The sequence below is a fragment of the Lygodium microphyllum genome, chromosome 21, assembly GCF_053477565.2.
Source record: "Lygodium microphyllum isolate KBCC chromosome 21, Lygodium_microphyllum_v1.1.10, whole genome shotgun sequence".
NCBI classification, from domain to species: domain Eukaryota; kingdom Viridiplantae; phylum Streptophyta; class Polypodiopsida; order Schizaeales; family Lygodiaceae; genus Lygodium; species Lygodium microphyllum.
In genome coordinates this window covers 65,173,748-65,195,023 of record NC_141155.1, presented here as the reverse complement: position 1 = coordinate 65,195,023, position 21,276 = coordinate 65,173,748, and the positions used below count along the sequence as shown (strand labels likewise).

Here is a 21,276-nt window from a genome sequence, read left to right as displayed (position 1 = left end):
ATTACCATCATGATGCATGCTCTATGTGGTGAACTGTTTCCTCTTCCTATTGAAGTAGCAGAAACCTACATCTTGGTGGCAAAATTTGTTTGGGAACAAATTGAAGAGCAGAAACAGAGAGAATGACCATGGAAGATTTGGCATTCATTGAGAAGTTTCCAGACATAATCAAGTGGGAGATCGTTAAGAAGCTTCAGGAGTCGTGGTCTGTGGAGGTTCACGAAAACAAGAAGGAAAAGAGTTGGAATTTGTTCATGGATGCTCAACAGCAAGATACATGGGATGCTTGGTGCACTGACAATATTCTGTTTGTCCAATTAGCAACCCACTAAAAGTTGGTAGACAGAGTGTTTTTCACAACATACACTATTGAAACCCTCAGAAACTGGCATTATTATAATGACACAACAACGATCCTAAGAAGAATAAGTTTTGAGACTTTCAGAATGGAATATCTCTCCTCTATAGTGGTTTGAAAGCCGAATTCAGAGATGTTGAAAAGAAGGAAGTAGAAGAGATGTTGGCCAGAGAATCCTCCAGAGACTGAAGCCCTCTTTGATACTATCATATTGAGTACAAACCAACTGGTTGGAGCCAACCCCCTGATGAATGACGTAATCAAGAGGCAAGCGTTAGAATGAGTCCAGAGGTACGTGAGAAGAGAGAAGGAAAAAATCAAAGCTGAGAAAGAGCTTGCAGTAGAAGCCTCCTTTGACGCCCTAAAAGCACTCTTTACAGAAGTCTTCATGGCAACTCAAGGTCCCCTTCCTAGTCAGATTTATCCTGGAAATATTGATGACATGCCAACAAATGTAGTCTCATTGCCAGTTTTTAAGGGAGAGTACAATGAAGACCCTGATCTTCATGTAGCATAATTTATGGTAGCATGTGTGGCTAACAATGCTAGAACCCCTGAGCATTGGTTAGTAATATTCCTCACCACTTTCAAGGATGCGGTGTTTTAGTGGTATGAGAGACAAGGAGCAGAAACTTTTGGCACATGGGATGAGAAGTTGGCCTTCCTCACTAAATTCAGGCATTAAGGTTTTGAAGACCGGATGCGAGAGGAGCTCATGAACCCAAGTCAGTCGTGTGAAGAAAGAGTAGAAGGTTATGTCTCGCAAATGGAATCCATCTTGAAGAGATGGACTAACAATCATTTGGATGAAGGTATCCAAAAAGGAGAGTTTCTCAGGGCCCTACAACCAGAAGTTCGTAAGTTCGTGGAATTGAGAAGACCAGTCAATCTGCAAGCTGCAGTGGAAGGTGCAAGATTGTATGACAAAGTTGAAGCAAGGCTTTCAATGACTGCAAGAAGAGGAGTCTTACCTCCTCCTATGTCAGGAATGGTATACCCACCAAATGCAATTCCAGGGATAGTTCCCTACCCCTATCTCCAGATGCAAACAATGCTGCAGTATAATGCACCTAATCCATTGTAGTCACCACAGACAATAGTGCGTCAAATGATGGTTCAACCATAACAACAGTGGCCTCAAACAGTTTCTCCAATGGCGACTCAACAACAGTGGAATCCTACCAAGTGAAATCAACAATCCCAAGTCTCAACAGGAGCTCTGAATCAAAACCAGAATAGAGAACCTTCTGGATCAACCCAACCAGTGTATGCAGTAATGACAGAAGCTTTCCAAAACCCTACTACAAGCACTTCAAGAGGTGAAAATACGAAGGACTACTTATCCAACTCAGTTGCAAGTATCAAGAAAGAGCTTATGGATGTGATTACAGAGCACTTGCAGACGCTAAAGGTGAATACCGCCAATATATCCACTCCTGTGGAAGCTGGAAGAGATGTGATGCGCTCTAATACATGGTGCGAAAAGTGTCATCAAGCGGGACATTTAGCCACTGAATTTACCTAAAAACCAACCATTCTTGGAGCCTTCTGTTCCTATTATTTGCAGAAGAACCACACAGAGGATATTTGCTCTCTGAAAGAGATGCATAAACGAAGACAAAAGGATGAAAATGCAAGTTTCAACTTGCTAGAATCCAAAATGATAACACGGGATATTGGACCAAAGCTTAGGGAATTTGGTCCTAATTTCGGTCCAAGGAGGTTTCCCTCTTAAAGTTATAGAGGACGACAGTCTAGCGGTGGTCAAAGTTCAGAAGTGGAATGTTATAGGTGTGGAGAGAAGGGACATATCTCCCTGAATTGTCCAAACCCTAAACGATTTGTGGATTATAAGCCCTTATGCAGTCGATGCAAAGGTGAAGGTCACACTGCAAAGGACTGTCCAAGTCCAGCCCTTGTAAAGGCCAATGCCATTGATAGCCAACAGAAGGTACAAGAGCCTGCCTCCAATTTGGTAGAGTTGAAATTTGCCGCTGTCATGCGCACCAAGAAGAAGGAATTAGTTGTTCAGAATAAAAATAACTCTCCTGCCAGGACTGTGAAGTTCAACTTGCCAACAAAGGGACATAGCAATACAAGACAGAACAATGCAGTACAGAGCACTGTAGTGCCATAGAGAGTCATAGAGACAGTCCCAGAGAGAGGACCGGAGGTCCAAGAGATAGATGAGACAGAAGCACCTCCAAAAATAGAGGAAGTGTCGATGCTGCAATTATTAGAAGAAAAATAAAAGATGAAAATGGGTGTAGCCCCATTTCCCAGCCGGGTGGAGAAGCCTGTGAATCCTATCAAAGATTATGACTTGGTAAAAGACCTAGACACTTTCAAACCAAACATAACATTCCAGTAGTTACTGATGCTATCTCCTAGTTATTGAAAGAAATTCAAAAGCATCTTGATAAGAAGATGTGGACTAAGGATCATTCCTTCAACAACAACCAAGATCAATAAGGCCCCAGAGCCTGTAAAGGAAGTAGATGTGGCTAACGCCTTTCTAGATCCTAGAACCCTAGAGATTATTGTATGGATTGAAGGATGCTTCATCTTAGATGCATTGATTGAGGGAGGCTCATCAGTAAACATAATGACAAATGTGACAATGAAGAACTTAGAGTTGCAAGGAATTCAACCTACACAGTGGCTTATCAGATTGGCAGGCCAAAGCAGAATTAAACCGTTGGGCATCCTCCCATACGTAAAAACAACCCTTGTAGGAAGAGACTATTGGCTGACATATTTAGTGGTCAAACCAAATTCTTATGGGACTTCATGCTCTTTGCTGTTGGGAAGACCTTGGCTTTTTGAAGCAAGAGCTAGGATAGACTGGTTCAAAGGAACCCTGACCCTAGGCATAGGACCCAACAAACTGGTGCTAAAGCTGTATGGATCACAAAAAGGCAATGGATCCACATCCATTGAAGTCATAACTGACTTCTCCAACGAGGTAACAGATGGTACATCAGGAGATGAAGAGGCTATTAAACAGATCTTTCCCAAGAAAATAGAGGCACAGTCCCTAACAGTGGGCACTGTAATCCAACTGCCAAGGGAAGTAAAGTCATTTTCCATGGAAGAATACCTCCTGTCTCAACTAGAATTAACTTTTGAAATCACCTTTGACAGTGAAATAGAAGCATGGATATATTGTTCTCCCTGTTACATGACAGTCTCGCAGAGACAGAATAGAGACAGAGCAGATACAGAGCAGTAACAAATATAGAGATGTAACAGAGACATAGCGGATACAAAGACAGTCACAGAGACAGTAATAGACACAGAGCGAGAGACAAAGGCAGAAGTAGAGTCGGAAGTTGTATCAGAAGAAGGACAAGCAGATGTAGAGGCAGAAGATTTGTTCTTCTCTTACTATAGAGCCTCTACAGAAGCAGAGACAGCCTCCGGAGGAAGAGGATGAAAATGATGAGGAAGAAAACGAAGCAGGTTATGAAAGTGCAGATGAAGAATTTTCTCTGATAGCGGATGATCTTGTTGATATCCCTACAGAGACCTCAAAGGTCAAAGATCTCCAAATGCTAGATGGAATGACCATGGTTCCATTTGGATTGATCAATGGACCACAAAGTATGCAGAATCTGTATAAGCAATGGATTAAAGGCATAAAAATTAAGTTCACTAGTGGCTCCTGTCGCCCTAACTATTCAGTCTAGAGAAAAGATGATGATGATGCCCCTTGTCAATAGAAGCCAAAGCCCTCAAAGTCATGGCCTCTAGAAGGTCCGTGCTATGTGACATTCCTAGACGCATCCTCGGAAGATGAATACTTAAGTCCATAAGAAATTACCACTCACACAAAAGTAAACAAATCTCTGATACCCTTCCAAAACCTCAACAGACGAATGAGTCATCTATTCAGAAGGAGGACACTGGTTCTAGGGGAACATCAGACGAGGATACTACTCTCTTGAAAGAGTAACACCTCTACCGAGAAGCCATCCGTGGGACATTTATCCGCGAAGTGGAAGGTGAAAGGCAAGTAACATTCTTGGATACAGACGGTAGTATAGAACGTCACCTGAAAGTGGGCCTCAATCTTCCAGAAGAAGAACTAGTGGTTCTGTGAGATCTACTAAAGGAGAACTTAGATGTGTTTACTTGGTTGTATCAAGACCTAAAGGGGATTGATCCCACAGTATGTCAACATCACATTGACCTAGAGCCTGATACCAAACCTATAAGGCAAAGACAAAGGCATATGAATCCTAATTATTCTGTTGTGGTGAAGGCTGAATTATTGAAACTTCTTGAAGCCGAGTTCATTTATCCCGTGGCTAACAGTGAATGGGTTTCGCCCATTGTGGTAGTACCCAAGAAGAACGGAAAACTTCGAATATGTGTGGACTTTCGAAAGCTCAATTCGAAGATGAAGAAGGATCATATCCCTATCCCTTTTACATACCAACTATTGGACACAGTGCCATGCCATGAGCTCTATTCCCTCTTGGATGGATTCAGCGGATATAACCAAGTCCAAATTGCAGAAGTGGACCAATCCAAAACTACCTTCACCATAGAACAGGGGACCTATGCCTACAGAGTGATGCCATTTGGGCTCTGTAATGCTCTTGCCACCTTCCAATGAGTAATGATGGCTGCCTTCCAAAATCATTTGCATGATTTCATTGAGGTGTATCTTGATGACTTTTGTGTCTATAGTTTGATCCATGAGCACTGGGGACACCTAGAGCAATGTTTTGACAGATGCTGAGAGTATGGGATTTCTCTCAATCCCAACAAATGCGTCTTTGGCATCTCATCATGAGTACTTCTAGGCCATATTGTCTCTACACAAGGGATTGTAACAGACCCGAGGAAGATTGAAAAGATTGCCGCGTTAACAGCACACCTCAAGCAATTGAGAGGATTTCTTGGCCATGTGGGCTACTACAGAAGATTTATTGCACATTTTGCAACCAAGGCAACCCCTTTGCACAAGCTCGTAAGGAAAGATGTGGATTTCCTTTGGAGTGATGACTGTGAAGAGGCCTTTAATACCCTAAAACAATGCATTATACAAGCACCTATTTTACAACCTCTTGATTGGACAAAGGAGCTCCATGTGCACACAGATGTATCATTCGAAGGGCTAGGTGATGTCCTATGTCAAAAGGGTCCTCCTAAATTATATCAACAAATTTATTATGCAAGTTGAAAGGTCACTAATAGGGAATGGAACTACATAGTGATGGAGCTTGAGTGCTTGGCAATGGTGTTTGCACTAGAGAAGTTTCGACACTATCTTCTGTCAATGCATTTCATGTTCTACGTGGATCATGAAGCTTTGTCCTTCCTGATGAAAAAAGTAGATGTTAAAGGACAATTGATGAGATGGTTACTCCTATTACAGGAGTTTGATTTTGAAGTGGTCACTAAGCCTGGCCATTCCCATGTCCTAGAGCCGATCATCTATCACGGATCCCTCAAACAGAAGAAGAGGAAGAGGATGATCTAGACCTTCCTGATGCTTCTTTCTTTCTAGTTGAAACAATTACTCCCTGGTATGCAAACATAGCCAACCTCCTGGCAACTCAACAATATCCTCCTGGCATCTCAAGCCATGAGAAGAAAAAGCTTCTATTAGAATCATTCCCCTACACTTTGTTAGGCGATGCACTATACAAGAGAGGCAAAGATGAAGTGCCGCGAAGATGTGTTGCAAGGGATGAAATTGGTATAGTATTGATAGCATTCCATGATGAACCATGTGGTGGACACTTCGCGGGAGAAGCAACAGCTAGGAAGGCTCTGTTAGCAGGATACTGGTGGCCGATCCTCCACAAGGATGCATATGATTACTGCAAGAGATGTGATACTTGTCAGCGAATGGGGAAACCCACCAAAACAAGTGCCATGCCACTGTAACCCATTCTTCCTTAAATCCGTTCAAGAAGTGGGGGATTTATTTTGTGGGTTCCACTGTATCCTCTTGGCATCTCAAGCCGTGAGAAGAAAAAGCTTCTATTAGAATCAGCCCCCTTCACTTTGCTAGGCGATGCACTATACAAGAGAGGCAAAGATGAAGTGCTGCGAAGATGTATTGCAAGGGATGAAATCGGCATAGTATTGAAAGCATGCCATAACGAACCATGTGATGGACACTTCACGGGAGAAGCGACAGCTAGGAAGGCTCTGTTACCAGGATAGTGGTAGCCGACCCTCCTCAAGGATGTATATGATTACTGTAAGAGATGTGATACTTGTCAGCAAATGGGGAAACCCACAAATCAAGTGCCATGCCACCGCAACCCATTCTTCCCCTAAAGCTGTTTAAGAATTGGGGGATTGATTTTTTGGGTCCCACTGTATCCTCCTAGCATCTCAAGCCGTGAGAAGAAAAAGCTTCTATTAGAATCAGCCCCCTACACTTTGCTAGGCGATGCACTGTACAAGAGAGGCAAAGATGAAATGCTGTGAAGATGTGTTGCAAGGGATGAAATCGGCATAGTATTAAAAGCATGCCATGATGAACCATGTGGTGGACACTTCACGGGAGAAGCGATAGTTAGGAAGGCTCTGTTAGCAGGATACTGATGGTTGACCCTCCACAAGGATGCATTACTACAAGGGATGTGATACTTGTCAGTGAATGGGGAAACCCACCAAAACAAGTGACATGCCACCGCAACCCATTCTTCCCCTAAAGCTGTTCGAGAAGTGGGGGATTGATTTTTTGGGTCCCATTGACCCACCCACCAGACGGAAGTAGAATAGATACATCTTAGTATGTACGAATTATGTCACAAAGTAGTGTGAAGCTAAAGCCCTGAAGCAGGATGATGGTAACAGCGTAGACCTGTTCATGTACGAAAATATTATCACCCGTTTTGGTAGCCCCCTTGAGCTCGTAAGTGATAGAGGTACTCATTTCCTTAACAAAATCATGGAGGAGCTGACGAAGCTGTATAAGATCCGCCATCGCAAGTCCACTCCCTACTACCCCAAAGCCAATGGCCAAGTTGAAGTTAGCAATCACATCCTTTGCTTGATTCTAACAAGAACAATTGCCGCACATCGTCGCGATTGGGACGATCAACTTACAGAGGCCCTCTGGGCGTACGGAACCTCCCATAAGGTAGCTACAGGACAGACCCCTTTCCAGCTAGTATATGATACAGAATCCGTCTTCCCTGTTGAACTGGAATTGTCCTCTTTGTAAGTGGGAGTTAAAGAATGCTTCGGAGATGGAGTCACTACAACGCCACCTCTTGCACTTGGAATTCTTGGATGAGATACGGTGGATGGCCCTACAGTGCATGGAAACCACTCAAGCACGACACAAGGCCTATCATGACAGTTTCATCAAGCACAAGGAGTTCAAAGAAAGTGATCTTGTCCTGGCCTATGATTCGAGATTTGGCAAGTTTCCTGGCAAGCTTCAACAATGGTGGATGTGCCCGTACAAGGTACTTGCTGTCAATCCTAACGGCTTTGTTCAGGTGTAGACCGTTGATGCCTCTGATGATCCTTTCCTAATCAATGGCTAATGTTTGAATAAGTATTTCCCTCCTTGGGGATCTTGACAATCACAGTCGACCTACCCTCTCCCTTTTGGGCGTCGCACTGTCCTTCTCCTCGTGCTTCTGATAGCCCTTATGATTCTCCTCATGAGGCAGTCTCGTTTTGCTAGGCCCTCGCAAATACATCTCAACCCAACCTTATTCTCTTCTCATCTGATCCAACAATGGTGGCGAGGTTGGTCCTGACACATGGTATTTCTACCATTTTCTTTCTTTTAAAAAAATAGAAAATAAAAAAAGGAAAAAAAGAGAGAAAAAGAAAAAGAAAAAAAACTGTTATGGGATAAAAGGAAGAAATTCTCTGTCATAACAAGGCTTGTTCCAAGAAAATGTGGAAACACCCTTGGGCGGGAAGCTGACTGTGGAAAAGCTGGTAACACCCCGCAATTCCGGATAGCTATTTCATCAACAGAACCTTTCCAGCAAAGTAATTTGAAGCCACCTCCCTTGGTGCGCTTTTTGTGCAATATCAGTCCATCTGTCCTTCTTAACAGACAACTCTTTTTACAAGTTATTGAAGTATGGGATTTTTTGGCTGCCTCCTTGGGTACGCCTCATCTTCAAGATCCTGATGACAACAACAGCCGACATGATCTTCATCACCAATCCCTTGAGTGATGCAAGCTTTCATCCTAAAAAGATGGGGATGTGATTATGGGTTGCCCTCTGTATCTATCAGAGAGTGAGACAGAGGGTGGGGTGAGTGACCAGTCTTTCCCTTCAAATTAAATGAGAGGTGAGATGTGTGGATGGAGTGTTGCATGCACGCGATGGGCCTCTCAATGCACAATGCACGATCTGTTCCTATGCACTGCACCATAAGGTTCCCTGGCCTTCCTTCTTGCACTGTATGCTGGCACCGGGCGAGATGCACAGTTGCACCATCAAAAGCGCACAAGGCATACAACCTCTGCACAAGTGACGATGAGGATTACATCAATGGGTTTCAGGAATGGGTTGCCCTCTGTATCTATCAGAGCATGAGACATAGGGTGGACTGAGTGTGACTGGCGTTTCTTCAAGCAATTATAGAGAGGTGAGGATTGAGGGATGTTACGACCCTTGGAGTCAAGAATGTTTCTGTTTCCCTCTGCACCCATGGGATGGGTCTCTGCTATCAGCACGGGACACGTTACTCTGTTCTGTACATTGCACTACAAGGCCCCCTTGCCTTCCTCCTTGCACCTATGCCATACGAGTTGGACACACTAATGCACCATTAATTGTGCACCCTAGCATACTCCTTTTGCACCATCCCCTTGTTGATTCCTAAATTGGGTGTGAGCTATGGGATTCATCATTATTTCCTCAAAGTGATGTTAGAAATGGGGCAAGTGATTGCTTTTTCATTCCATTTGAGTGATCGTGAGTTGAGTGCAATATCCCTTGTCATCGACGAATTTTCTGTGATTTCTTCAACCAGCTATCTCCTTGGGAGCTGCCGCTGGTCCCTGTCTCGAAGAACGTGTGTTGTGACAATACCTTGTTACCTCCTGCAGGCAACCGACAAGGATACAAGATGCAACCTCCATAGTTAACATTTCTCCTCGACAATATGTGCCAAGTTCTTCTACTCCTACACCTTCTATTTCTCAGTGACGGTCATGTCTTACGTGTGGGGACATTCCTCAAGCTCAACTGCATCTCTGCAACTCCAAGTAAGCTTCAAAACTTTTGAAGCTTCTCTGTACCCAATGCCTTCGTGAAGATGTCACCTATCTGATCATGTGTGCTGACATACACCAAGTCAATCTCACCTGCTAGTACCTTCTCTCTCACAAAGTGGTAGTGTACCTAAATATGTTTTCCAGTAGCTACTGAAAGTTCAAATCAATATGTTCAATTATGCTATATCGTGCTGTCACAATGCAAAGGATGTCTCACACCTTCATGTGTATTTCTCCTCAAGATGGATAACGTTGCTTCATCCACACATTGTTATGAGGAACCAAATCCGGGTCTTCTAACTACGTAATATGATACAGACTGTTCTATGGTATCGCCAATAACGATGCTTCTTGTGACGACGGGGAAAAATTTTGTTATTTACATTTTCATCGCTTTTAACGTCGGTATAAGGCCTATATCTTGTAGTGATTCTTGAATATGAATGTTCTTTTTCTTCTTCTATCTCTTCTATAAGAACCAAAGAAGAGAAATTGAACTCTAAGCCTCAACCCTCAATCCATAACAAATTAACAATTAGACCAGCATGAGAACTAAAGTATAAAGAAGTAAATGACTTGAAGAAATTATAAAAAACTTTAACAAATTAGAAAAAAAATAGTAATCGAGAAAGAGCACATTCATATACAAGAGTGACATTGCATTTTAACTCTTGTGTTTATCAGTATAAGTAAACTCATGTTTAGTCTACTAAAATGTTTGAAAGTGATTTATTCTCTCTCTAAGTTCTCCAAAAATACTTCTTCAAGGGCTTTCATCTGTGTGTGTGTGTGTGTGTTTTTGTGTGTGTGTGTGTGTGTGTCTCTCTCTCTCTCTCTCTCTCTCTCTCTTTCACTAGGTGTGTGTGTATGTGTGTATGTGTGCCTACTTACACTTTTCTCTATTTGTTTAAGTTTTAGTTTAATAACAATGTATAGTCGAAAATAGCATGATAATAGTTTTAAGGAACTCGCATATGTACAAGGGTATGTATAAATAATAAATCATTCAATATTTATATACATTTTACATCCTTCCAAGTGGTCACCACTCTAGGATGCAATGCACCATTTTTTCCAAGTGGTCGTCTATTACTTAAAGGTGATCCAAGAAATTTGCTACCATTGACAAAAGGTTTGTCACTCACAACCAACAATGAGCTACTCATAAATATTTGTTTCACCCATGTGGTTGCAAATCACCTATTTATGCCCACTGTTGTTTGTGGAGGCCACTATTGGATGAGAGAAGGATGTGTAATCCTCCATGGATTCAATCCAAATTTCAGCATCAGCTTGGACGAGGACCTGCTTCTCTCGTCAAACTCGAGCGGCTTGATATGCTTGAGAAGAAACTTCTTCTTCTATATTACTACAGTACTTGATGTAGGAGGCGAACTAGGAACCTGTACCTGGGGTTGTGCCTGGATAAAGGTTTCTTAACGTCATGATACGATAAACATTATTGATTTATATTACCTCTTCAATTCCACTATCACCCAGGCAATCCAACCACTTAACTTTTTATCAATTCTAATGCACAATCAGACATTGATAAAAAGAAGTCTTATTTGTATTTATATGGGCATAGCCCTTTCGGAATACAACATTTCTTGTGATGATGAGCCAACTGTTACATTTAGTTTGGGGAGAACAACGTTGTATTACATTTATCTATAGGAATTGTATAATAGTATGGTTTCAGGTCGTGGATCTTCAGGAATCAGTAAATCATTGGAAATTCAGGGTATCCTTTCCTTTGGAACCCATTCTTTTCATGGCGCCCTAACACTTTAATCCTGTTGGCGGGGATTACACGGGTTACTTCCTCATATACATATGAGTTCATCTCAACCCTCCGACCTCAAATATGTAAAGTTGAGTTTACGTGAGCTTCCACAAAAATGAACAGCTTCATGACTTTCAAGTCTTCCAACCACTTGATCCTTTTTAGGTTGGTTTGTAGGTAAGCAAACCGGTGGGCGGCTATATAGTAGATTCCTGAAGCACCCGTCCATCTTTGTTCCATGTACAAAGGTGATGGATTATAGATTTGTTCTAGGATGTTCATCATCTCAACCCTTTGTCGATAATGCGAAGAATGCATTGCAGTCATAAACATGATTCGAAATACTAAGAACTTGTTCCACGCTTCGTAATTCTGTAAGACAGCATTGAAAGTAAGAAAATGTTTGGACAACAAATTTGCTTTACTTCATCTTAAAAAAACAAATCCGTTGTTGGTTGGCTCTGATACCAACTGTAACGTGTCCACTTGTATCTTCAGGATACGTCCTAGCAGTCCATCGAAAAGGGTGTCTAGAAAGCTCCACCCGACACTCCCATGGAATGTTACGGGGTTTGCGATCTAGAGCTTTCCGCATCTGCCACGTAGCAGAAGTATTCTGGCCGTTCCCACTTAGGATCGACCTAAATTAGGGTTTTCCTTATTGGTCATTTCCTAACGGCAACTAGCGTCGGACCCAAGCGAACTACTTTACGCAGAAACGCCAGGTCTGAAGTGGATTCACGCTGCACTTGGTTTAAGAAGAATGGAAAACGAGAGGGATGCAAAGCTCAACCTCTCTGCCATAAGGTATAGTCCCATTCCGTTCCCCTAAAACAGCGTAAATCGGGTTCAATCATAACTCTAGGTCAATGCTTTTGTTTTTCGTGTTCTTTGACGATCTTCCTATTGTCCATCATGATTTGAGAAAAGTTCCCGGCCAACCGGGACCATCCATCCGTAGGCAGGACCTATGGCCCATCCTCCGCACTTTCCTCGGGTTGTTTTAGTTATTTAATTACCTAACACATTAGTTAAACATGTAACAACCAACTTCTTTAATTAACTTGTTAGGCACTGGTTCCTTCACGTAATCTTATCACTTGACATAGAAAAACAATATCAGAAAAGTTCCTTATTAACAGGTTATCATATTTATCTTTGAAACACAAAGAGTCCAGCCCGTAGGCTTATCCACAATCTGCCCAAAGGCTATCCAGCAATCCATAGGGATCACTAATCCAAGTTTCCGCCCATAGACTAGTATGAAGGCCTCGAGATCCAATCCCGAGTCACGTTAGCCTCTTGTGCAGGGCCCGAAAGGCGAGGGATTTACGGCTAGAGCCCCCTCTGGCACCCAAGCGTCCTCTTGCTCCAAGTAGCGCTCAATGAAGAGACCTCTCACGGCGGGTTCGGTCCACTTGCCCGGCGCGATTAACAACCCCCTTGGTTAGGGTCAAGCAGGCAATCGAGGGTAACTGAAGCTATCTCTCCCTTCAGGCCTTCAACCTGAAGTATAGATATCCATTTATCTTTTAATTCATTGATCAAACAAAGCCAAACAGTGCTCTAGAATCTGTAGCAAGCACAAACATTTCCATTGATCGTTTTTGTTGGCAAACTGCTAAGGAATGAATCCTTTCTTTCGAATGCATCCAACACTTGATCCGAGATGACTTGCAACTTGGCAAGATCCCCTATATCCTGGGTTAGGGCGTACCCTATTAACCCGACTCGGTTAAATCTTAAGTTCATTGGTTATTTCAGTTTATCGGCTAGTCTTTAGTTTCCAATCAATCTTCCTTACTCAAGAAGGATACTAAATTAGGATGATTATTCATCCTCTTGCAAAATAACTTGCATAAGGATCCGCCAACCTCATTGCGAGAATTTGGCCATTCTCTTGTAATCCAATCACAAGATCATATGACTCCGCACTTACTGCGCAAGTGTCGCATCGAACTATGAGACTTAATCTACACATGTCTATCTTCTTCGACATAAGTCTGAGGCTTTATCTATATTTAAACAATACAAGATAAGTGTGGAGCTTCAAACTGGATTTTCTATAAAGACTCTTCGTAGTGACAATGGCGGTGAATATGTATCCAATCTATTTGATGACTTTTGTAAGGATCAAGGTATTCATCATGAGTTTATAGTTCCTTATTCTCCTTAGCAAAATGGTGTTGCTGAGCGCAAAAATCGCACTATTCTTAATGTTATACGTTGCATGCTTATACACTCTGGTTTGTCTCGAAAGTTTTGGACTGAAGCACTTCTAACAGCCGTTTTTATTCAACATCATCTTCCAACTACTGCACCTGCTGGTAAAATTCCTATAACAATCTGGACAGGGAAGACACCTTCAGTATCTCACTTTCGCACATTTGGCTGCATTGCTTATATTCATGTGCCCAAGGACACTCGACATAAGTTGGATCCTCCAGGTTTGAAGGTTATTTTTCTTGGTTATTCACGTCATTCCAAAGGTTACAAATTTTATGATCCTTCTACTTAAAAGGTTATTATTAGTCGTGATGCTATATTTGATGAGAAGACTATGGGTGGCACATGGTCGTCAGATGTTTCAGATGATACACAGTCTTTGCTTAGTGCATTTCCTTACTTGCTTTGTGATTCTACTAATTCTGATGATCATAAACCTCCTTCACCTCCAAAGAAGATTGATGAAAATTTGGAGATCTATGTCAATCTTCCTATTGAGATAGAGCATGGATTCTATTCTATTGAATATGATGACTTTGATGATGCTATGTCTGTCCAAGAGGATCCAATATCGTATATGGAAGCTATCAATTCGTCTCAAAGGGATCAATGGCAAGAAGATATGCAAGCTGAGTACGATTCTTTAATCTCCAAAGGTACATGGATTCTTACTGAACTCCCCCCAAATCGTATTCCTATCAAATGTAAATGGGTTTATAAAACCAAGACCAAAGCTGATGGCTCATTTGATAAGTTAAAAGCATGACTTGTTGCAAAAGGTTACTCACAGATTGCAGAAGTAGATTATCAAGAAACATTTTCTCCCGTTGTGCGCTCCACAACTGTTCGTATGATTTTGGCTTTTGCAACACTATTTGATCTAGAAATTCACCAAATGGATGTTAAAACGGCTTTTCTCAATGGAGATCTTGAAGAAGAAATCTATATGGAGGAACCTGAAGGTTTTATGATTGCACGAAACGAGCATCTTGTATGCCAGCTTCATTGTGCATTATATGGATTGAAGCAAGCCTCTCGTGCTTGGTGTATTAAGATTGATCAATTCCTCACATCTAAAGGTTTTGTTGCATGTTTTGCTGACCCAAATCTTTACATCAAAAGGGAGAACAAATATTTTATTATTCTTGCTCTATATGTTGATGATACTATTCTTGTGTCAAATAATATTGCTTTCTTGGATGCTATGAAGAAGCTTTTATCGACTGCATTTGAAATGGTGGATCTTGGTGAGATACATTCTTGTTTGGGTATTCAAGTTCAACGACACCGACAACAATGCATTCTTCTTCTTCACCAGACAAAGTTTATTAATGATATTGTTAAGAAGTTTGGGTTGACAAATGTGCACTCTGCCAACACTCCCATTCTTTCAAGCTCTACCAAGGGTACATCTACAACACGCAATGAAGAATCAGCCATTCATAAACCTTTTGCTAATCTTGTTGGTTGTCTTCAATTTATTGGTTTAAACACAAGACCAGATATTTTATTTGCAGCTAATTTTTTGGGACAATATTTTTCTTCCCCTTCCACTATTCATTGGAGTGCTGCAAAACGTATTCTTAAGTACCTCAAGGGTACTAAGGAATTTGGTCTTATTTATCGTCGTCGAGAGGATTCTTCTTTATCTTCTTCAACTTCTCTTGACCTTATTGGATATATAGATGCTAATTGGGAAAGTTCACACTTATCCATGCGATCTACAAGTGGGAATTGTTTCTTTGTAAATGGATGTTTGGTTTCTTAGTCCAGCAAGAAACAACGATGTGTTGCGGTTTCTACAACTAAGGCCGAATATTTTGCATGCTTTATTGAAAGTATTAATGACTAAGTTTCTATGTCATGAATATCTAGGACAAAAATATATCCTATATCCAACAATTAACCTTGTATGATTGAATTTGAACATTAAAAATTAGGAAGGAAAACCTGGGCTTGGGGTGAGATGTCCACGTGGAGGCTGGGAGATGACTCTCCCGCCGCTGCGCCTTGGACTTTCTTAGGAGGCATCGCAATTGTAGTCTTTCGGACGTGGAAGCAACTTTACAACTCCTCTTTGGAATTCCTTGCATCGTCCGTCAAAAGTAGTTTTAGAAGGCTCCCTCCTTGAAGTAGGGATTTCGAAAGAAGGGGTGCTTTAAAATCATTTGCGCATAAGACCCATTAAAGCCATGGGAAGGGCTTAATGGCCTTGTAATGACTCGCATAATCAAGGATTGAAAAGGTGTGGAATCCCTTACGAGGGCTTTTGTGTGGGCAAGTGTAAAAAGACCCTCAACACTCTCTTTTCATTTACGAGTGGGGGAAAAAAAAAAGCTTCAAGGGTAAAAAGGGCTAAGGGGGCCTTTAGAGGGGATTTATAATCGCGGGGAGGAAAAGGACCCTTAAAGTCAAGCTTTTTGAGGGGGAAAGAAAAAAACCCTAAGAAAGCCTTAAAGAGGAGTTTTAGGGGGGTTTCAATTATACCACAAGGGAAGGGAGATAAGGGAATTTAAACACACGGGGAAGGGGGTTTCAAGCCCAAAGGGAAGGGGCTTAAGGGTTAAAACACGGGGGTTTCAAAATGGCACAAGGGAAGGGGGCTAAAAGAAAATTTTAAAACAGGGGAGGGGGGGAGGAGTGGTGGTTCCAACAACCATGGGAAAGGGGGTCTTAAGGGGGTTAAAACACGGGGGGGGGGGGGGGAGAGCGGGGGTGAGTGGTTTTAAAGCCCAAGGGAAAGGGGACTAAGAAGGCCCCCCCTTTGGAAGCTTCTAAGCTTCCAGAAGCTTACGTGGGGAGGGGGGGTATTAAGGACGTCAGTCGCGACGGCAAAATTCAGGCAGACAGCGGCGGTTGGTTGATCTCCTCCTTTGGCGGCTCTACGGCAATCCTCCCCTCTGTCAATTGGCTCAGGCGCAGTCCTCCCCTCCCTCATGATTCGTATGGCATAAGAGGCAACGCCTCCTTGGCTTCTCGCTCCCCCAAGCCTTCTCTCTTACCCAGGCTATTCAGAATGGCATCATGGCGGCAGCATTTCCGTCTTCTTCCTGATTTCTCCCCCCCTCCCCCCCCCGCCCCTTTCCAGCCTGCGGCCCCTCTATTATATAGGGGAGGGGATAAGATTCTCCCTCCCCCACGCGTCGCACTGCATGATCCCCCTTGCTTCAAGCTCCAGCAAGGAGCTTAGTGTCCTATGCTTCCCTCCCTCTCCCCTAGCTCCACAGTTGGCTAGCGGGGGAAGGAAGAAAAAAAAATTGCCTTTATTTCATTAAAAGGAATTATCCCTATGATTATCCTACCCTTAAGAGGGTTTCATATGCGAATGGTCTATTTATCCTTTTGGAGTTGTTACACTCCTAATTCATCACACCACCCTCCTCTTGTGTCTTTGTTCCTTGCTTTAACACACAACCCCAACCCCTTCTTCCCCCTTTCACATCCTCCTCCCCTACACCCTCATCCCCCAATAATACTCATTCCCCCTCAACCACTCCATATACACCTCTACCCCCACCTCTAATTTCTACCCCACTCCCCCCTTATGCTCTACCTCCACCTACAAGGAGTTACAAGCCTCACATACATGTTCTCCCCATGATAGAATTTGAAATGCTTCTAGTACCTCTAACTCATTAGCAAAACCACACCTTTCCATGACACACTAAGCTCCTACCACATGGGTTCTATTGCTACAACCCTTAGATATACATGAAATTTGTGGGTCAGGGGGAGTTCCCACTTCCTTTGGAGGTGCCAATCTTTATGATATATATAACTCCTAGAGTGGAAGAGCACTTCTAAACGGAGAGAAAAAAGGGAGTTTTTCATTGCAAAATTTTGGCTCTAACCAAGGTCCTTGATTCAGTACCTTTCTAGTTTCTTTGTTTGCATAGAGGGTGTCCTGAAATTTGCAATAGTGCATCTAAAAATGGTTCAAAATGCATGCTTCTCCATTAAATACAGTAGAGTGCAAAGGTAATGTTAAACCCAATTATAGATGCACTAGTAAGTTGGCTTGCTATGGCCTTGGCTACCAAGGTGTATAATAATCTATAATTAAATATGAGGTCATTGTAATAGGTGGTGTGATCAACTTCACATCTAATGTACTATAGTTTCTCATTTTAATTGATTATTCGAAGCTTGTCTGGTTAGTTCACTTTTAATCATGAGATCAAGTGGCAACTCGCATTTGCAAGCACATTTTACCCACACGACAAAATAAAAGAGCAATTCTCTAGTGGATACACTCATGAGAGCTTGTTTGGGTGAGTACCCTTATGCAAGTGGATGCCAAAGTTATACCATCGATCACTCATCCATTTGGATGCCTCACATGTTTTTATGGCTTTGCTAGTGCCAATGTGGTCTTACTCTAGATGTTTGGGGGATCCTTTTGTAAGTGGAGACACCAACATGGGTGCGATCATTGATCCATGATACTTCACAAACTTTTCTTGGTCTAATTACAACTTGCGATGCCCTAAGTAGATCTAACGGTCAATACTGGTTTCCAAGGTTGGTAATTGTGGTGTCTACTATTGCGATGCCCCAAATAGGTCCTAACGCAACGTACTCATTTTGATACTCCTTTCTCCTCATTCTAGAGTAAAAGAAAAGAAAGAAGGGGCCACAAGTTATAACGCGTGCGCGCCACCTAGCAGATCATGCGAATGCGAGAGCGGATCGCTGCATCCGGTCATCTTGCACGCTTGTTTCCATAAGGACCAAAGCATGTCACGAGTGTGATATTCCCTTTCTAAAACCGACCAAAGCATCCGGATCCTGCATGGGTATAAATAAGAAGGCGATGGCATCGATGCTTGCCCGTCATCGAACATTGGGAGGACGGAATCGAGTAGGCTGATCGTCTTGTCAGTAATCAGCGGTTTAGTATCTTGAAGAGAATGAGGGGAGGCGCAGTACTGCCAGTGCTGGCGTTGCTGCTGCTACTCGGCGCAGCATGGGCCGAGGCCGCGAGGCAGCCGCAGCAGCAGCGGGAGACCGGTCGCCGCCGGGGAGATCAGGAAGAGGAGCTGGGGTTGGGAGAGGCCCGTGAGGTGCTGAGGTCCGAGGGGGGCAGCATTCGCGTGTGGGCGGAGCGCATCGAAGCCTTCCGGAACGCTTACGTGGGCGTGGGGGAGCTCCAGCTAGAAGAGGATGGCCTGCTGCTGCCGCAGTACGCAGACGCGGACAAGGTGGCGGTCGTGATGGAAGGTTAGTAATTCACAGGGTGCACCAAGATCGGATATATAGCCATGCCGGATATTTGTTTCGTTTTTTATTAATATTGCAAGCTACTAGCCTTGAGCCTTTCTTGTAAGTCCTCGCATGACGATGACCTATTATTTCTCGACGATCAATCGGTGCTCCTTACTGCCGCAGGCCAAGGATGGTTTGGTGCCGTCCTCCCCGTCCGTCCGGAGTACCGCTCCCACGTCGTAGTCCGGCGCGTCGACAGGGATGACGTGATTGCGTTGCCCAAGGGCACCGTCTATTGGTGGTACAATGATGGCAACCGTCCTCATCGTGTGCTGTGCGCTTCGGAGACGGCCTCTGGAACAAAGCCCGGGCAGACGCAGGTCGTACGTCTCTGTCTCTCTCGCTCTCTCTCTCTCTGGACAGTGTTTCAGATTATCTATTACGACTTTCACTGCCTCATATTACATGAAATATATCGCGTCTTTAACAATATTTTTTGGGTTCATCTGTTGTCCTGATCAGCAATTCGGCCTTGCTGGCGCCAGACAGGAGAAACTCGGTTCCATCCTTCATGGTTTCAGCCAGGAGACGATGGCTAGGGCGTGGGGGGTGGACGAGGGTACGATCCGCTCCATTCTAGAGCGCCAGATTGACGTTGCCATTATCCGGGTGGAGCGCAAACTTTCCTTCGGGGAGGAGGAAGCTCGACGTCGTCACCGACCTCATGATGAGGAGGAGGAGGAAGAGCGCGGGCGAGGGCGCCACCGCCACCATGATAGCCATGAAAATGCCGTGGAAGCTGAGTGCAGCCGGAGCCGCTTGGACTACTTGGAAGAGCTCAAGTACGACACCCGAGCGCAGGGCCCCGACGTGTATGTGAGGGATGGCGGTGAGGTACAGGTGGTGAATCGCTTCAAGCTCCCGGCGCTGAGCGCAGTGGGATTCAGCGTGGGGAGGGGTCGACTAGAGCCGGTACTTATCAGTAATCGCTTCTGTGCTTGATGTATATAACTGTGTATATGCACATTGCACATCGCGAAGGCGTATTCTCCGTCCGTAGTTAGTAATCGATTATTCAGTATCGGCTTATCCGTTCTGATACGTCATTCATTATCATTATTATAAATCCTCCTTTTAATTTCTCTTATCGCTTGTTTTATCATTCCATCTCGTTCGGCTCCCATTGTATTTTGCAGAACGCCATCTTCGCGCCGTCCTTCTTTCGCAACGCTCATGAAATCATCTACGTGACCCGGGGCGATGGCAGGATTGAGGTGTCGACGGGCGACGGCCGCAGGGCCTTTGACGAGGAGGTGAGAGAGGGTTCCGTGATAGCCATCCCGCAGTTCCACCCGGCGGTGAAGATCGCAGGCAACCAGGGCCTGGAGTGGGTCAACCTCATCACTAGTGACACCCCTTCTCTCTCCTTCCTGGCCGGGCGGAACTCGGTGTACCGGGGCATCCCCAGGCAGGTGTTGGCCAACGCCCTGCGCGTGGACGAGAGGACATTCGAGGAGCTGGCCCGCGGGCGCGAGGACGACGAGATCATCTTCCCTCCTCGTCGCGAGGAGAAGTACCGCAGAAGAGGACGCCACGATCATGAGGGGGAGCGGCAGGAGGTGGAACGTCGTCGCCGTCGGCCTTCTGATAAGTCGCCGTTGCAGGAGCTGGTAGAGTTGTTCTTGGAAAGCGGCAAGGAGGTGGTGGAGGAGGCGCTGCCGCTCGTTCGCACCTAACGCATTAAAGTATTATCTATACAGCAGTTCCCCCCTCCCCCCCCGCGCGAGTACTGCCGATCAGCGGCATCAACCAAAATGTATATATGAGAAGCCGAGCTACGTCACAATAGAGAGCTGTATATATTTCTGAAAGAGTGATCAGTAGTAATAAACAATGGATAATAACGGCCGTCCACAATTTTCTCCCAGCCAAGTGCCACTTTCGTAAACGATTTGTTGGTGCTCTCTCTCGTCTCGCATGTCGTGTTGCACACCTATGTCAAGGTTTTTAAAAATTTTAACCACTTGAACATTCAAAATTTTGAACGACACGTTGATTAATCTTGATTCCAATTTATCCTATGTATTCGCATTATTGGAGACCAATCGAAAGGGGGGGGGGGGGGTTAGTTTTAAGTATTATTTATAGTTCCAACTTGTATGAACTAAGGTAAACAAAGGTGACCATCCATCACTAGGAGCGGATATTAATTTCATTTCCAATTCATCATATGCATGGAAACTTTCCTCCTAGTTTCAACTTGCATTAATTGAGGTTTTGCTCAAAATTCTAAACCACCCCTTTGGCACCATCCATCACTAGGAGGGGATATTAATTTCATTTCCAATTCATCATATGTACGGAAACTTTCCTCCCTAGTTTCAACTTGCATTAATTGAGGTTTTGCTCAAAATTCTGAACCACCCCTTTGGCACCATCCATCACTAGGAGGGGATATTAATTTCATTTCCAATTCAT

At 43.8% G+C, this 21,276-nt stretch overlaps 1 protein-coding gene across 1 annotated transcript; it reads left to right on the top strand.

The window, feature by feature from the left end:
- The first annotated feature begins 18,382 nt into the window (after positions 1-18,382).
- Positions 18,383-20,669, top strand: LOC148018084 (legumin B-like). Its single transcript, XM_087662037.1, has 4 exons — positions 18,383-18,813; positions 18,982-19,178; positions 19,321-19,770; positions 19,995-20,669. The coding sequence occupies exons 1-4, from the start codon at positions 18,504-18,506 to the stop codon at positions 20,532-20,534; spliced, it is 1,497 nt and encodes a 498-aa protein (XP_087518163.1). The 5' UTR covers positions 18,383-18,503; the 3' UTR covers positions 20,535-20,669.
- The last annotated feature ends 607 nt before the right edge of the window (positions 20,670-21,276 follow it).

What these genes read in the sequence shown, in the direction of transcription:
- LOC148018084 (XM_087662037.1), top strand. Translation starts at nt 18,504, where the DNA reads ATGAGGGGAGGCGCAGTACTGCCAGTGCTGGCGTTGCTGCTGCTACTC. An exon ending in CAAAGCCCGGGCAGACGCAG is followed by an intron (nt 19,179 to 19,320) that starts GTCGTACGTCTC and finishes TGTCCTGATCAG; the next exon opens with CAATTCGGCCTTGCTGGCGC. An exon ending in GGAGGGGTCGACTAGAGCCG is followed by an intron (nt 19,771 to 19,994) that starts GTACTTATCAGT and finishes TGTATTTTGCAG; the next exon opens with AACGCCATCTTCGCGCCGTC.